General features: G+C 38.7%; 1 protein-coding gene across 1 annotated transcript in view; it reads left to right on the top strand.

Annotated features, from left to right (window-relative positions):
* The window catches only part of GREB1 (growth regulating estrogen receptor binding 1), a 3,935,532-nt gene that overhangs the window by 2,469,618 nt on the left and 1,450,364 nt on the right, over positions 1-15,550 (top strand). Inside the window, exon 16 of the mRNA XM_044082225.1 lies at positions 10,378-10,570. Within this exon, the coding sequence (XP_043938160.1) occupies positions 10,378-10,570 (193 nt within the window). The remainder of the gene's footprint in view (positions 1-10,377; positions 10,571-15,550) is intronic.

Here is a 15,550-nt window from a genome sequence, read left to right as displayed (position 1 = left end):
CAGTAATTTTATATCCCGAAAAGACTTGAAATGGTCTCATCTTAAGATGGTCTACAACATTGAGATTTCCTTTTTGTGGTTTTATCAGGTACAAATAATACTGTCTGCAAATAAAGCCAACTTTTCTTGATTTCCGTAACAATTATATCCTTGAATTTCTGAGTCACTTATTTTCTTTGCCAATGGCTCTAAATGTAAAGCAAATAGCAAATGGGAAGAGGACACCCCTGCCTGGTTCCTCTGTTCAGGCACAAGTTGCCAGAAAGGAATGTTTGCAAAACCACATTCATCCATTTCTATCAGTTTTGGCAACTTTGCTGTTCTTTTAGCTGTTATAGACAAACATTTTGTAATATAGGTTTAAAATTGAAAAGGGTCTATATATAGCTGGGTCTGATGGGTCTTTACCATTTTTGGGTATTACAGCCATCACAGCTTTCTTCCAGGATGCTAGTGCTTCCCCTCCTTCTAAAATACTGTTAAACAAACCTTACCTTCCAGATCTTTATCACTTTCTTCCCTAGCTTCCAAACTTCCACAGGAATACCATCTTTTCCTTGAGGCTTTTCTGCAGATTGATTGTACTTCACCGTTTTTGTCCCATCTCCTCCTTTCTTAACTGTTAATAGTTGAGCCTCATCTACCTCTATAATTGGCGTACTTGAGTCTTCCATAAATATTTCCATTTGTGCTCTTTCTTAAGTTCCACATTCCTATGATTTATACAAATTTACATAAAATTTCTGAAATTTGTGTTATACCTTTAAAGGATCTCGGGTTGTTTTTTCTTGTTATAGGCTCCCTAAGTTTGGCAACAACCCCTTCTATTTTCTGTTGCCCAAGTCATTATGCTAAAAGTTTTTGTATTTTGGGAGTTATTATCAAAAAACAGTTCCTTAACAACAATCTTTCTAAAGTCATGCATATTATCCAGATATTCCCTTATTTTCTGTATAGCACTCTGCAGTTATGGCTCCCCTTATTCTACAATACTTTAATCTTTGTCAGCCTAAGTAATTCCTTTACTTCTACTTCTTAACCGTATCTCCTTTTCTTTTATTTCTACCATATTTTTAAACTCAGCTTTCATTTTATCCAACTCATTAGCTGTAACTTTTGAATAAATTTCTGTCTTCCCTAATAACTCGAATAATTTCCAATACCCATTCATGAAATTCCTCTATGTTTAACAGGTAGGTGGTGAAGTGCCAGTGTCTCATTTTTACTTTTATTACTCTGCATGTTTATTATCATTACTATTAGATTATGATCTAAAATAGTTACTGGATGCTTATCAAAACTTTCAATTAAATGCACATGTTCCTGTGAAATACAGTTTATGTTTAGCCGAGCCTGGTTATTGTACCTCTTAGAATTATTGTACAGAATTCACATCTTCCATACCAAATAGTTTCATAAATTTCTTCAGAAACGTACCCTCTTATTATATTTTCTCTTCTAGTTTCCACCATACAAATTGTCACTGTTGCAATTCAAATTCCAGTCCCCAACTATAAGTAATATTCCCTGTTGAAAGCTGATTATTTCTCCCAAAACTTTATTAAGCTCCACAGTAGCAGTTTGAGGTAGAATATAGGTACATGCCAGAGTAATCCGTCTCCCTTGGTGGTAGTTCCTTACTTCCACAATTCTGCCATAATTATATTTTCCCCTCTTCTGTCACTATTGCAGCTCTTCTAGCAATCGGTGTAAGTACTTCCATTTTCCTATGTCCCTGATATTGTGATGAATATCCCTCTTGTGTTCCTTTCTTTATCGAATTCACATGATAATTTCTTTCCAAACATGTCTCCTGTAGCATTGCCATTCACACTGTTCATTTTTAATGTAATTCAATACTCTTTTCCTTTTTGCCTATACCTCTGTGACAGTTAATATTCCATAATAATATAGACATTATGACAGCTCTAGTTCCAGTTTTTGTGTTACCTGCACCTTCTAATGTTTGGCAGGTTGATATTTTACACAGTTGTTTTCTTGTCATCTCTGTTTGTACCTGTGTCACATTTTGCATGACTTTTTGTTTAATGAAAACCCTCAAAAAAAAAAAAAACAGAACACACTCATAATCTATTAACTTAAAACTATGTACATCATCACATTATGAACGTTATTCCTCCAGATAGGAACAATTGTCCAAAATTGGGTAGCTGCACACGCAGGCATAACATAACCTAACGTTAAGATTATCAATGCTAAGATGCATGTTACAGCCTGCTCTTACTTACACTAATTGCTGAGTATTCATTTCTTATCTTTATTCCCCTCATATGTGGACAACAGCTTGTATGCTTTCAGAAAACTTTAATTTTTAGCCCTAAAAAAGTGCTCTGGTTTTAATTGCATGCCAGTCAGCTTATCAACACGGAAAACTAAAAATGAAGTTTACAGTTGCCCTCAGCTGTAGACTTCTCAAACTTAACATTTATTTGCTGAAGGAAAATTTTTCATTACATTCATTGGTCTCTTATTTACTTGCACAAAAAGCTTGTTATTAGATTAAGCCAAAGACCTTAATCCAGACATTTACCTGTGCAAAATTAAGATGAAGCATATCACCTCTACATACATTATAATTTGTGCATTTTTACACCCCATCCCCTACCTCAACAACCCAGGATTATAGCATATTGACTTAAACATACTTTTGTCCAACCTTTCTTTTCTTTTTACATTGTCATGCCTATAGTTCTTAAAACTAAAAAAGAAAAGTTTACTTTAGTATCTTTATCACATACAATTACTATATAACTTGTAAATTATATCATGAACATGTTATACAAATACTGTTAAGAACAGCAATTGACTTACTTAGTTACATTTTTTCTTTCCTTTTAATGTCCTTCAAAACATTAATGACATGAAGTGGGGTACACACTTTTCCGACTCCATGTTTTAACAGAATCAATAAAAGTCCAATCTTTCCACTTTTTCTTGTAAAGTCATGTTTCACAAATGTGATTAATGCTTTATAATCTCACATTTATTCACTAATTTCAGTGTTGCTGTTCTTCCTGTTTATTTCCATCTTGAACACCAGATTCTGGTTCAAGTCCAGGAAACTCCCAGTTCTAGTCAACTCCTGTTTTTTTTTTTCTGTCAGGTTTTTTTCTTTTGGAACATTGGAAAAGGTTTCACTGACAAAGTCTCTTAATGAGCTTTATTATCAGAAGAATGAGAAGCAGTGTCCCATTCTGTTTGAAGACTCACTTTTTGTTGGACAAGCTTTTGCATTGCCTCCTTAACATGTTCTGCATCAGAAACTGACTTTGATCCTCTTGGTAAAAATATTCTGAAGACAGGTGGATACAGCAGCTTGAATCTCACAGCTACCTTTCAGCATTCTCAGATTCCTGGCAATAAATTTGCTTCTCTTCTGCCTGGTATATAGTGAGTACCACATACTTTCTCTCCAATTTTAATACTTTGTCCTTCTGCCAAAATTTTATTAGGATCAACTCTTTCTACTGGTTTGATTGCAATTTAACTAATATAGGTCTTGCTGCTTGCTCACAGCCATATTTAGCATACACATAATGTGCCCTTTCGGTTAACCAATCCTGCTGTAGAATGTCAGTCCAGTTGCTTATTTGTGCTTTCATAAAATTAAAAAAGTCTGTTCCTTCCAGTTTCTTTAGTGCAACAGAAAATCTCAGTTTTTTTCCTGTGTGCTTTGCTCTCATACTCAACCAGCCTTTTCTTCATTCTGACCTCTGATTTTTGCAGTTTTATCAGTTCATATGAAAAGCTGTTTAAAGCTTCTTCCATTTTTCCAGCCTTTTTTATGTGAATTGATCTACTCCTTCAATGTTTTGTTTATTTTAACCACCTCTGAGTAGATTTGATATAGTGGTAGCCATGTCTTGCACCAAAGCTGTAGCTTGAACAGCTTTTTGCTGAACAGCTGCAGGATTCTTCTCAGTCAGTAGTTTCTCCTCACTTTTTCTGGTTTATTTTCTTTCAGGTTTCTAAGTTTCTTCTTAGCTGGCATCCAGGTAGTGTACTTACTAGATAGTAACTGAATTAACTAAAACTAGCAGAGTTACTAGCCCTTACCTATCAGTTCCTTTTTTCACATTGGGAGAGCTTAATTAAGCTTTTGATCAGCGTGCAGCCATCATGGAAGTCCATGCATTGCAGATTGTGTTATTGCCGTGTTTAAACATATTTTTAGAATGTACCATGAAGCAATGATATAAACCAGTGTGCAGGATTCAGGTTATTTTTGAAGATAGGCAGTGCTTTTGTGAAAAAATTATACCCACATTTAAAGAATTAAGTTTGAATAAAAGGAGGTCGGTCTTTAGTGATGGAAGGAAATCTTGAGAAAAATTAAAGAAACTCGTTTGAAGGGTACTTTATGTATGTTAAACAGTATTTTTTGTTTGGTGTAAATTAAGTTTTATTATAGCAATAACCCACGCCTGGGTGTGGGTAATGCTAAATTTACCCACGGTTGGCGTGGTCTGGTCCCGAGGGCGAGGACCAAACAGCCAACCGTAAATTTAGCTTTACCCACACCCAGAAGTGGTTATTATATATATGACATTATTTAAGAAAAGAAACTATTACTTTTCTTAAATAATGGCATAGCATAATGCCTGTTTGCTGCCCTTCCGCAGATGTCTGGCATCCGCGGCATTCTGATGTACTGCGCGCCTGCGCAGCACATCAGAGCTGTGGGCAAAAGCAACGGAGAAAGCAAGATCTCCGTTGCTTTTTATGTTCGCTATGTTAAATGAGTTTAACATAGCGAGACAGTTACAAAATAAGCAACGGAGATGTCCGTTGCATATTTTAAAACTGTCTCGCTATGTTAAACTCATTTAACATAGCGAACATAAAAAAGCAACGGAGATCTTGCTTTCTCCGTTGCTTTTAAAACACTGTCTTGCTATGTTAAATGGGTTTAACATGGCGAGACAGCTTTAAAATAAGCAACGGAGATCTCCGTTGCTTATTTTAAGCTGTCTCGCTATGTTAAACCCATTTAACATAGCGACAGTGTTTCAAAATCGAGTTATACTAATGGAAAAAAGTCCGGGTGACCGGACCTTTTTCCATTAGTATAACTCGATTTACAACAGGCACGCTGGCCAATCAGCGTGCACGTTTTGGGGGGGTCATGGTATAATAGGAATTAGAGCTTGCATAACTGGGGTTTATTATGCTCTTGATATGTCAAAGACTAGGTTGATGTTGTTTTAGTATGATATGGTTTGTCAAGGTGAAAACCCATTAGAAGATGAGTGTTGCACAAGAGAAAAAAAAATGAGAGGGTGAATATGGCATATCCAGTAGTGCATTTTTTTATGTATGTTTGCATTTTATTCTGATTGCAGTAGGGAATAAGGTAAAGTCATGTTAAGGTAAGTTTTATTTCTTAGATTTGAGGCTTTTTTTAGGGTTGTTTTTATGGAAATCAGAATACAAAAGATGGATAAATAATTATTTGGTTGCAAAATTGTTCAAAATGTGTTTATGGGAGTTGGAAGGTGGAATTAGCAAAACCTAGTAAAACACAGAATTCGTAGTGCAAAGAAATTCTTATTGCAGTTTATTATTTTAGGTTGTGAGGCTTTTACACTTGAAGGCAAGTAAAATTGGGTCTATATTGTGAGTTCAAAGTTTGAAAACTTTGAATCTCATATGATCGACATCATATGAATGAAGTTTTCAAACATTGAACGTTTCAACGGAGATCGCCATAGGGAATATTTCCCTTCACTTCAGTGTAGTGCAATCTCGGAGTTGGTATATTTAAGTAGTGGCGGGTGTGGGGGATGCAGGGGGTCTTACCCCCTGCATAGAGTGTTCAGGTAGTTTTTTTTTATTTTTAGTTTATATTTTATGTTAGATGTTTGAAAACTGCACTCATATGGAGTCGATCATAAGAGATTCGAAGTTTTCAGACTTCCAGTATATAATATAGACCCAGTAAAATTATGAGTTCTGTTCCTTGAAGCTTTATGTGAGTTATCGAACTCTTTTATGCAAGCCAAAATCTGACAAACTCTTACACAGACGGCGGAGGCATTCTCAGGTTGAAAGCGCTCATTCAAATTACAGAAATTCAGGATTAAGTAGCCTAAACTAAGATACTGCCTACAAAATGACATAATACTAATTATTTAAGTATTATAATAAAACTGTATACAGAGACATAAAACATCTGATGATCCAAAAAGTATTGTAAATTTAGTTATCATCTAATTTCCATACAGTCCAGTGTTCTCTACTTTTCTTGCCTTATTTCTGCCTGTTACCAAACAGATATTTATTATGAATTGTTGAAACTAGATTTAGCACAAAATGTTCTTTCCTTCATGTGTCCAAAAACAATCTTGTAACTGCAGTACTTAATCTTGTAACTGCAATACATTACTTTTAGCTTATGTGAACACATTTTTAAGACTAGAATACATCTTAGCTTATACTATATATAGAAGCCATTTTGGAATGAACTAGAGTAGGTGGGTGTCTTCCTGTTTTATAGGACATGCTTATGTGGTTGCTGTCATACTGGACAGAGTCAGTTCTGAAATCTGTCAGAAAATGATTGCTGTGTTTTCAGTTGCATTTGCATCTGTCTGTTGTAGGAGCTGCTAGCTACGTTATGAACAGTAGTCCTATAACGGTAACCATTTGAAATGTTGGGATCCGCTGGAGTGAATCCTGAAATACAGAGACTGAATTGCCGAAAAATAGACTTACATATACTAAGTCCAAGATGATCATTTCCTAGACTATTCCTTTTTTCTAAGTGGTATGGCAATTCCAGAGTTAGAATATATATATATATATATATATATATATATATATATATATATATATATATATATATATGTGTGTATATATATTTCTATGTTTACTATCATAATCTTGAAGTAGACTTGGTCGAATGATCGTATTATCGACCCACGCCCACAAAAAGTCACAATGTCGATTTCCAATATTATCGAATTACATCCTGAATTCGACCTAGGAGTAAGCGTTAACATGGGTCGAGATAGGGGCGAGATTTGTACTTCGACAATATCTGAGTTCAACATTGTTACCGTTCGACTTGCTGACTTCGTGCAAAGTGGATTTGACCGAATTCACTTCAAGATTATGATAGTAAACATATATATATATATATATATATATATATATGTATGTATGTGGGTAGAAACATCCTTGACCTTGTCATTACTAACATGGGTGACCGTTGCTCTTCACCAATAATCAACTCCTCCCTGGTCAGAGCTGACCACAAGCTAATCACCATGGCTGTCCAATTCCACCCTCACCCCGCCCAAAGGAAACCACTAAAAAACTTTTTCAAAGCCAATTTTGGGCTTCTAAAAATGGAGGTGGCTAGCTTCACGACACCCATGCAAATGGAAAATAGGTGCATGACTGCTGAATCATACACCAATGCACTGTATGAGAACATACATAAGTGCATGGAATGGGCCATACCAAACAAAACCAAGATGCTCTCCTCCAAAAAAAGGAAGCCAGTCTGGTGGCCCCACACAATAAACAAATTCTACTACAGAAGGAAAAAACTGTTACAGAAATTGGTGAATTCCGAAGACTGGAAAAACTCCTTTGTTAGCTTCAGCAAAAAACTGAGATCCCTCATCAAATCCTCTAAAGCTAGCTATGAAAACAAAATTGCTGCAGATTCTAAAGACAGCCACAAGGCATTCTGTAGTTATGGCAAGAATCTACATGGCAATACACAGATCTGTTCTGAGTTACAGCACAATGGCAATACATATACAGAACCAATTGATATTGCCAAAATATTGTCTGACAGGTTCAGTGCAAACTTTACCCCCTAAAGGGCCTATCACAATACCTGAGGAATGCCAAGTCCCTATTATCATGGCTACACAGGTAAAAAACGCACTGTCCAAAGCCAAGAATACAGCTTCCATGGGACCTGATAATATCCCTAGCTGTGTTCTATATGAATTACAAAGTGAACTGGCACCACACCTGAGTACCCTTTTCAATCACAGCCTCATTTCAGGCTTTGTTCCTACCGAATGGTGCACTGCTACGGTCATCCCACTCCACAAAGGGGGAGTGACTACAGACCCTGGGAACTACCGCCCCCATTAGCCTGATGAGTCTGATATGTAAGGCTATGGAGCACATCATCATGCACCTTATAAATAAGGACATAGGGAATCTCCAAACTCTGGACCCCACGCATTATGGATTTGTGAAAGATAGATCATGCCTGCTTAACCTGATAGACTTTTTTGAGTCTGTCACCAGAGCTGTGGATGAGGGCAAGGTAGTTCACATAGCCTACCTAGATCTTTCCAAGGCCTTCAACACCATCTGTCACTCAGGAATCATAGATAGACTCACTAAACTAGGAATAAACCCCTATGTAATAAGATGGGTTGCCAACTGGCTCACTGATGGAACCCACACTGTGAAAGTAGTGGACTCCAAATCTGACTACTGACCAGCTACAAGTGGTGTCCCACAGGGATCGGTCCTAGGTCCTCTCCTGTTTGCCATCTACTTCTCTGAAGTTCAAGCCAACACCAAGGGACTCTGGCTGACCAAGTTCACAGATGATTGCAAACTGGGAGCCATTATTGATTCTCCAACTCATGTAGAAATTCTACAAAAAGGCCTCACTGACACTAATGACTGGTGCCAGAACCATGGCCTTAAGTTCAATGCCAAAAAGTGCACTGTTATTCCCTTTGGGAAAAATTTGGTGCCCATGAACTACCACATAGGCGGTAGTCCACTAATCACTGAAGGTGGGATAAGAGAGCTGGGGACACAGGTTGACAGCAACCTCTCCTTTGGTAACCACATTGCCACTGTAGTCAGAAAGTCCTTCTATGTGGCACATCTCATTACAAAAGGTTACTCATCCAGAAAGAAAGAGGTCATAATCCCTATCTACTCGTCTCTCATTACACCTATTATAGAATACAACATCCCATTTGTTATGTACTTCACTAGACACCTACAACAATTGGAAAGGCCACAAAAATACCTCACTAAGAGGATCTTAATAGACGCATGCCCTATACGGACAGACTCAAAAAAGTCAGCTATATTCTGCCTCTTATCGCCTACTTAGAGGCAATCTCTGCTTGACCTACAAAGCCATGTCTGACCTAGAGCTGCTAGATATGCTACACCTAAAGAAATCCCAGTCCCTCCATGCCACACGCTCCAGGGACCTTAACCTCATTACCACAGTAAACAGAACATGCTGCAGGGACAGGTTCCTCACCCAGAGACTTCCCATACTCTGGAACAGACTTCCCATTCATGTCAAGCAGAGCACTTCACTGGCACTCTAAGAGAAATTGATGAGTGGGTGGGTTGTAGGAAGTTCACCCCGGGGATCACTTCAATGGCCTTGATTGACAGGGGCACTGGGAACTAACTAACTTTGGGTGGCATGATGCCAGGAAATCTTCTTGGGGTAGGCTTATATAGGCTCCAGGGACGTTATCCTAGTACACACCTATGAACCTATATATATATATATATATATATATATATATATATATATATATATAGGTGTGTGTGTGTGTATGTATATATATATATATATATATATATATATATATATATAAGTTCTGAGGGAGGAGGGGCTTGCTTGCCCCTACATTGCAAAAAAGTTTAAAGGAGAAGAATGGTGTTAGAGATTCTGTCTTATCAGTATCAATTTTTTTTTCCTGAATGTAGGTACTTCATTTGGACTGCCAACATTTCGGTAGGGAGCCCATATAACTGTATTGCTGCAGCCTTTGAATGTTGCTTTGAAAACTCTATGTTGTGCAGATATAGGAAGCTGTGTTCTAAGATATAAGTACTTAATGGATTACACCACATTCTCCAGTACATGGTTACTAATAATTCCATGTTCTTCTCAGTATTTAAAAAAAAAATTGAGTGAAAACATATTCTTGCTTATCCATCCTAAGCTTGACATTTTATTAGACCAGAATCTAGATTATTTGTTTCAAGAAATGTATCTTCACTTATGTGTTTGAGTTTTGCTTCCCTTCACTATTTTTATTTCAGGCAACATTAACAGCTTAAGAATTTAATTCTTATGCTTGATTTTATGGTTTTGTATCCCTTTCCCTTATTAAAGAGAATCAAGAGGCAGTAAAGACTGTGTACGTTTCTGTCTTTTCACAGCCTACAGTGGATATACTCTGCTCAGCTCTGATGCAGAGCACATATTATATTGCATCAACTGGATATTTTTAAATAAATGAATTGGCTGGATGTATATGAAAATTAAAATTGCCTCTGTTGTTGCATTGTTTATCTAATATGATTACTCAGATTTTATTACTTCACTTTCACTAGCACTGCCTCTGCGTCTTACTATCACATGGACTCCTCAACAGGCCTTGCTGACAGACTGCTGAACTGCAAAGATGTTAGAGAAGCCACAAACCTCTTAATACTTCATGTAACATCCTTCCCTTATGCACTTCAGACGCAACTGACTCGCATCAGCCCCTATAATGAAATCCATTGGCCTTCTGCATACAGTAATGTAAGTTTTGTAACATTTTTATAACCCTCTGCATATTAAGGTGAATAATTTTGCATTTGTCTTATCATGTTTATCTCGCAGAACAGTTTAGCTGATGGGGATTAATTTTTCTTCCTTTAGTTTAGTAAAATCGGTTTTGTTTTTAATCTTTTGTTAACTTGGAGGTCTAGCTTGGCAGAGTTCACATTCTGTTGTAGCTGGATGAAAATAACTTCAGAAGTAACAGATTTAGTAACAAAAAGTTCACAATATAAATGTAATCCTTTGAGGCATAGGTATACGTTTACATGACTATGAATGCATAAGAAGTAGTTTGACACTGAAGACAAGAATCAGAGTTGAAAAAACTTTATCCAGGTATTTACACAGTGTCAGTTGTGCTTTCATCTTTGTCATTTAATACATAACGGATAAAAAAAAAAACAATATCAGTACAATATCTCTCAACCTGGAAACATCAAAAATCTGGACAAGGCCCATGAAAAATAGGTACAAATGTTTACGCTGATTAACATCAAATTTGCATACATAATTATGTAACCCCACCCACTCCAATGGAAATGTGGGATACCAACTTTTAAACAAACTGAAGAATAGACAACCAAAATATGGCACCAGAGTCCCCTGCAGCCATTCCAATGTCCCATTACCTGTCTGTTTCACGCCATTTACCATAAACACTGTGTGCATACTGCTTTACTTCTACAATGATTATTTGGATTTTATTTTTACATTTTATAGCACAATGCACAAACACTAAGACATCTGCTAAACAAAGCTGCTAACAAAGCAATACTGTCTCACAGTGGAATAAACTTGGCATTAAAACGTCTCTGCCATTGAAACTCACATTCATTAAAACAGCATTGAAACCCACACACCACATCCAAAGAAAATGTATCTGACCAGTGGTGGATAAAGATTACTTTTGGGCTGTTTTCAAATCATTGGCCCCTTGCACACAACACAAAAAACATACATGTGTTCTTTGATACACCTTCCTGACTTTATTATATTCCTTGTATAATACAGCACACTTGTTAGAATGAGCATTTTAAACTTATTGTTTGAACATTTTTCCAGTAGGCAATGAAACAAAATGCATGAACCAATAATGACAAAACTTCCCAATTCAGAATATGTCAATCATAAAAGTCTACTTCCACACCCACACAATATTTATATAGCCATAGGCGTCTTGCACAGCTTCTCACACTTTTAAATTTATTTATTTTTTTTGTGGAGGGGAAGGGACAAATATTTTGGAAAGTTGTTAGAATAAAATGTGTTACCACAATGCATTTCACTGCCAAGTCTTGAACCCAGGACCTTGTGCACTACAGTCAGAACAACATACCACTATGTTAAATCAGCAGTTTCCTGAAGACTAAAACTTAAATGGGTATCATTTAGTGAATTCCGATGTTCATCGTGTTACCCTGTTGCAGTCATCACACTTGGGTTATCCTGCCGTCGGCTGGTCCCGCAGTTGGCCCGAATTCCAAAGTCTTGGTCCGGCGTCGGTTGCTGTCGCTTCTTCCCTGACATCAGTGCGTCAGGGGTATGTAAGAGACATCCAACGCCATTTTCTTCAATCTTTCTTGCCGCACGGTGCTCGAAGCAGAAGCAGTTCGCAAGTTCCAGGCGGCCGACACCTGAGATTTTTGATTTGAATTTCAGTCCGAAAATAAAGCTAAGTACCCCGTTGGGGAACATTTTCTTGCCTCAGTCCGATGTCAGAAAAAGTTAATTGCATTTCTTGTGGGAAGCAAATACCTCATAAGGACTTCCATTCCTATTTCATTCCTTGCCTAGGCCCAGACCACGATGTCACAGGTTGTCGGTTTTGCGCTAGGTTTAATAAACGCACTATCAAACGTTGTTTTGACCTCGCACGGCATTACTTTGGTAGGAAATTTAATTATATCATGCCGGAGCAGCCGATGACAGCAATTCATAAAAAACGCAAGGATAAGGACAGGCAGCCTAGGAATAAGCAGACACCGAGGCCTCAGCTGGGCCTGTCGCCGGTTCTCCGGTTGTCAGTGAGGCGCCTACGCAGCCCCTGACGACCGCAGAGCTGGAACCCCAGACAGCTGCCGACTCCCTCGCGGAATCTACTAGGCTGACGCAGCCATCTACCGACACCGGAGCAGATTTAGACATCGGTGCGGGGGAAGCACCTTCGGTTGCAGAAGATGTCTTCAGACCGACTACACTCACCATTAAATCTTGTGCTAAACTTAAAACTCCTTTAAAACCTAAGAAAACTGTTCATCAGTCTACAGGTCAAGGCCCCATGCCTAAGAAACAGATGCTTAAGATGGCTGAAGATTTAATTACCCTTATCAGGGGTTCTCATCCCCCTCCTGATAAAAGACCAAGACAAGAGGAGGATTATGCATCCTCTGACCAGGTTTCTCTCTCCTCATATTCTTCTGAGGAACAGGATTACACTTTTCCACCTTGAGGATTCTGATGCTGAAGACTGTATTCCCTCAGCATCTCCCCCTGAAGACTACTCCTTTGGGGAAACATTACATACCATGAGGGAACATTTCCACTGGGAAGGCCAGGATTACTCAGATTCTAAGAAAAGGCTCCGAGAGTTCCTTCTATTACCCCAGCACAGACCTCTTGCTATTCCTCCTGTTTTAGATATTGTGGATGATGTCTACTTTGAGTCTAGTTTAAATCCAGACTCTCTACCTCCTGCTCCAGCGAAACCAGACAGATACTACAGAGTACCCGACTCACACAAATTCTTTTATAAAAGCCCTGTAGCTGACCCAGAAACCATATCCCAGAGCCCTAAGGGAGCAAAGGTTTCTATGGCTAAAAATCCTGTGCCCTCGGAAAGAGATTCCAGAGCCCTAGATAGATGGGGAAAGAAAATATACACCTCTGCAACTCTGGCTATGAGAGCATTAAATTGCCAGTTTCACATGTTGAAATATCAACAATTCCTGATGTCTCATTTAAAACAAAAAATGAGCACACACTCAGAACAGCCTGAGTTCAAGGAAATGCAGGATCTGTTGCATGCAGCCGAACAGGTAGGCAAGCATACTTTACAATGCAGATTTGATTCACTGGAAGCTTCCTTTAAAGCAGCTGTTACTGGCGCAGTCATTCGTAGACATGATTGGTTAAAAGAGCAAACCCTCCCTGACCATGTTAAAGCAAAATTATTAGATGCACCTTTACAACAGGATGTATTATTTGGTGTCAAAGCAGAAGAGGTTTTAAAGAAAATGGAGGATAAGGCTAAATCTATGCAAACGGTCAAGGATTTCTTGCAGGTACAACCCCCTCGCTTCAGCAGAAATTGGCCAACAAAAAATTGGTCCTTTCCAGCTTCAGACAGATCACAGAGGGGCAAATACAGATGCTCAAGGGGCAGAGGTCAGTAACAGGGCCCTTACAAACCTCGCCAATGGGGTTCTGCTACCCAGAAAGGAGGAGAAGACAGGCCCTAAGCTAGCAGAAGGCAACACAATGACTCTATCCTCAAACTACCAAGCACATCTCTCCAGGCAACACCCTTGGGAGGAAACCTAACATTTTTTGCAGACAACTGGCACATCATCACAAAAGACAAATGGGTTCTAAACATTGTCTCTCAAGGATACAGATTCCACTTTCATACCTTACCAAGGATCAAAGGAATGCCAAACCTGCCACCAAATCAATGGGCAGAGGTACAAAAAGAAATTACAGCTCTCATGAACATGAGAGCCATTCAACACAGGAGCAGGGACAAGGATTTTACTCAAGACTCTCCATAGTTCCAAGAAAGGACAAAGCATGGAGACCCATTCTGGATCTTTCAGTTCTGAACACCTATCTGCAAGTACCAAAATTCAAGATGCTAACACTACAGCAGCTTCTTCCCATGCTGGGCAAGAAGGCTTGGCTAGTCACTTTGGACCTCAAGGAGGCATACCTGCATTTCCCTATCAGACAAAATTACAGAAGATACCTCCGCTTCATTGCAGGTTCAAAGCATTATCAATTCTCTGCACTGCCCTTTGGCTTATCTACTGCGCCCAGGGTCTTCACAAAATGCCTGGCACCAGTAATTGCATACTGCAGACAAAGAGGAATTCAAATATACCCATACCTGGACAACTGTCTTATTCAAGCAGAAAGCAAGGACATTCTTCTACAGCATCTGGCATTTGTCAAACACCTTTCTAAGTTGCCTAGGGTACACAGTAAACGAAAAGAAATCAAAACTAGTGCCCTCACTAAGCATAACATTCCTGGGTGCCAGCTTGAATACAACAGCCCAGATGGCTTATCTCATGCCAGACAAACGACAACTGTTTCAATATTTCAAAATAATGGCGACAGACCCAACTCCCTGGAAGAAAAATTCTGCAGGCCTTGGGATTCATGGCATCTTGCATTTTACTAATACCATTTGCAAAACTGCATATGAGGAAATTACAGTGGTACCTGAAAAGTGTATGGACTCAGCACAGCCACAGCTTGGAAACAATGATTCCACTCATTCCCTGCCTTCAACAGGAGTTTCTATGGTGGGCACAGGCTTGTCACCTCAACAAGGGACAGCCTTTCACCTTACCCACAGCCAGGCAAAACAGATGCATCGGACTATGCCTGGGGAGCACACATGGCAGGACAGTGCATTCAGGGCAAATGGACTACAGATCAGATACACCTGCATATCAATCAAAAAGAAATGCTAGCAGTGCAGAATGCCCTAACAGCTTTCAAGGACCTTCTACATCCAGGACAACTACTAATAAGGACAGACAACACCACAGTTATTTGGTACATAAACAAGCAAAGGGCACACATTCCTACCCTCTATGCAGGCAAGCAATGACCTTGTGGAACACTGCACTGTCTTACCAGGTTCAATTACAAGCACAATTCCTGCCAGGAAAGAAAAACACATTGGCAGACGACCTAAGCAGAAACACATCATGGATCCACACAAATGGAATCTAG

This window comes from Protopterus annectens, chromosome 1.part1 (genome assembly GCF_019279795.1).
Source record: "Protopterus annectens isolate FY-2018-M chromosome 1.part1, PAN1.0, whole genome shotgun sequence".
NCBI lineage: Eukaryota > Metazoa > Chordata > Ceratodontiformes > Protopteridae > Protopterus > Protopterus annectens.
The sequence above is the reverse complement of the archived record's forward strand: the minus strand, read 5'-3'. Positions and strand labels throughout refer to the sequence as shown.